Source organism: Microtus ochrogaster, unplaced genomic scaffold (genome assembly GCF_000317375.1).
Source record: "Microtus ochrogaster isolate Prairie Vole_2 unplaced genomic scaffold, MicOch1.0 UNK91, whole genome shotgun sequence".
NCBI lineage: Eukaryota > Metazoa > Chordata > Mammalia > Rodentia > Cricetidae > Microtus > Microtus ochrogaster.
The window spans coordinates 1,328,784-1,330,007 of NW_004949189.1; the positions used below are offsets into that span (position 1 = coordinate 1,328,784).

Below are 1,224 nucleotides of genomic sequence, written 5' to 3' on the forward strand. Positions count from 1 at the left end.
ATCACTCTTCCTTTAGGTGCAGATGTGTCTGGAGATTGTTCCACCAGATGCAGGCCAGGCCTTGGGTGGTCGCTGATGAGGGAGAGGTTTGGGGGAGGCTTATGCTAGGTCTCTGGGGCTTCAGTGTGTGTGTGGGGGGCATGGGATTTGTCCTCAGGGCCTAGGGACTAGAAAGCAGGGCTGTCCAGGCAGGAGCCCAGACACTCACCTTTAGGTACTGGTGAAGCCAGGGCACTGGTGGTCACTGATGTGGTAGAGATGCTTGGCAGTGTGGGGAGGCTGCTGCCAGATCTCTGGAGCTTCAGTGGGTGGGCATGGGACTAAGGATGTACAATCAGGGACATGGCTGATAGAGCAGGGTCATTCAACCAGGAGCCCAGGCACTTATCTCCTCCACATGCAAGTAGAGCCAAGGCTCCAGTCTGGATAATTTAAAGAGGCACTGAACTTTTATAATATTTAAAAATTTAAAATAATAAGGGGATTTTAAAAGTTCAGAATGTATTTTATATTATTATATTAACATAAGGGTTTAAGGATAAATAAAGTAAATGTTTTTAATAGTTACTGTGTGTCAAGTTGACAGGGGATCATGTGTCTAGTTTTTGTCAACTTGATATAAATTAGAGTCACTGATGATTAACTTCCATTGAACCTATGGGTATGTCTGTGTCACATTTTTGTGATTAATGATTGATATTGGAGGGCCATTCCCATTGTGGGTGGTGCTACCCCTGGGCAGGTGGTCATGGGTTTCAGAAGAAAGCAAGCTGAGCACACCATGGAAAGCAAGACAGTAAACATACTCCTTCATGGTCTCTGATTCAGTTTCTGACTCCAGTTTCCTCCCTTAAGATCTTGTCTTGGTTGTCCTGATTGATGGATTATAATTTGTTCACAAAGTAATCCCCATCCTTCCTAAATTGCTTCTGGTTATGGTGTTTGCTATAGCAATAGAAAATGTAAATATCACAGTTTGCACCACCATGTTCTTCTATTTTGTTTTATAAAATATGAACTTGCTATGGAGCCAAAATCCCTTGAAATTCTTATCCTTCTGTCCCACTTCCCAAATTCTGGGATTATAGCATGTTCTAATATGCTTGCATCCACATTTTTATTTTAATTGCTCCAATCATTGTGCATATTTTTGAGGTACAGGATAGCATTCAGTATATGAATACAATGCATATTACTTCAAGGTAATTGTCATCAGTCTCATTT

At 41.8% G+C, this 1,224-nt stretch overlaps 1 protein-coding gene across 1 annotated transcript in view; it reads right to left on the minus strand.

The window, feature by feature from the left end:
• Positions 1-1,224, minus strand: part of LOC106144434 (olfactory receptor 11G2-like) — a 34,136-nt gene that overhangs the window by 31,578 nt on the left and 1,334 nt on the right. The window contains exon 2 of the mRNA XM_013355094.1: positions 209-320. Coding sequence (XP_013210548.1) covers positions 209-320 — 112 coding nt within the window. The remainder of the gene's footprint in view (positions 1-208; positions 321-1,224) is intronic.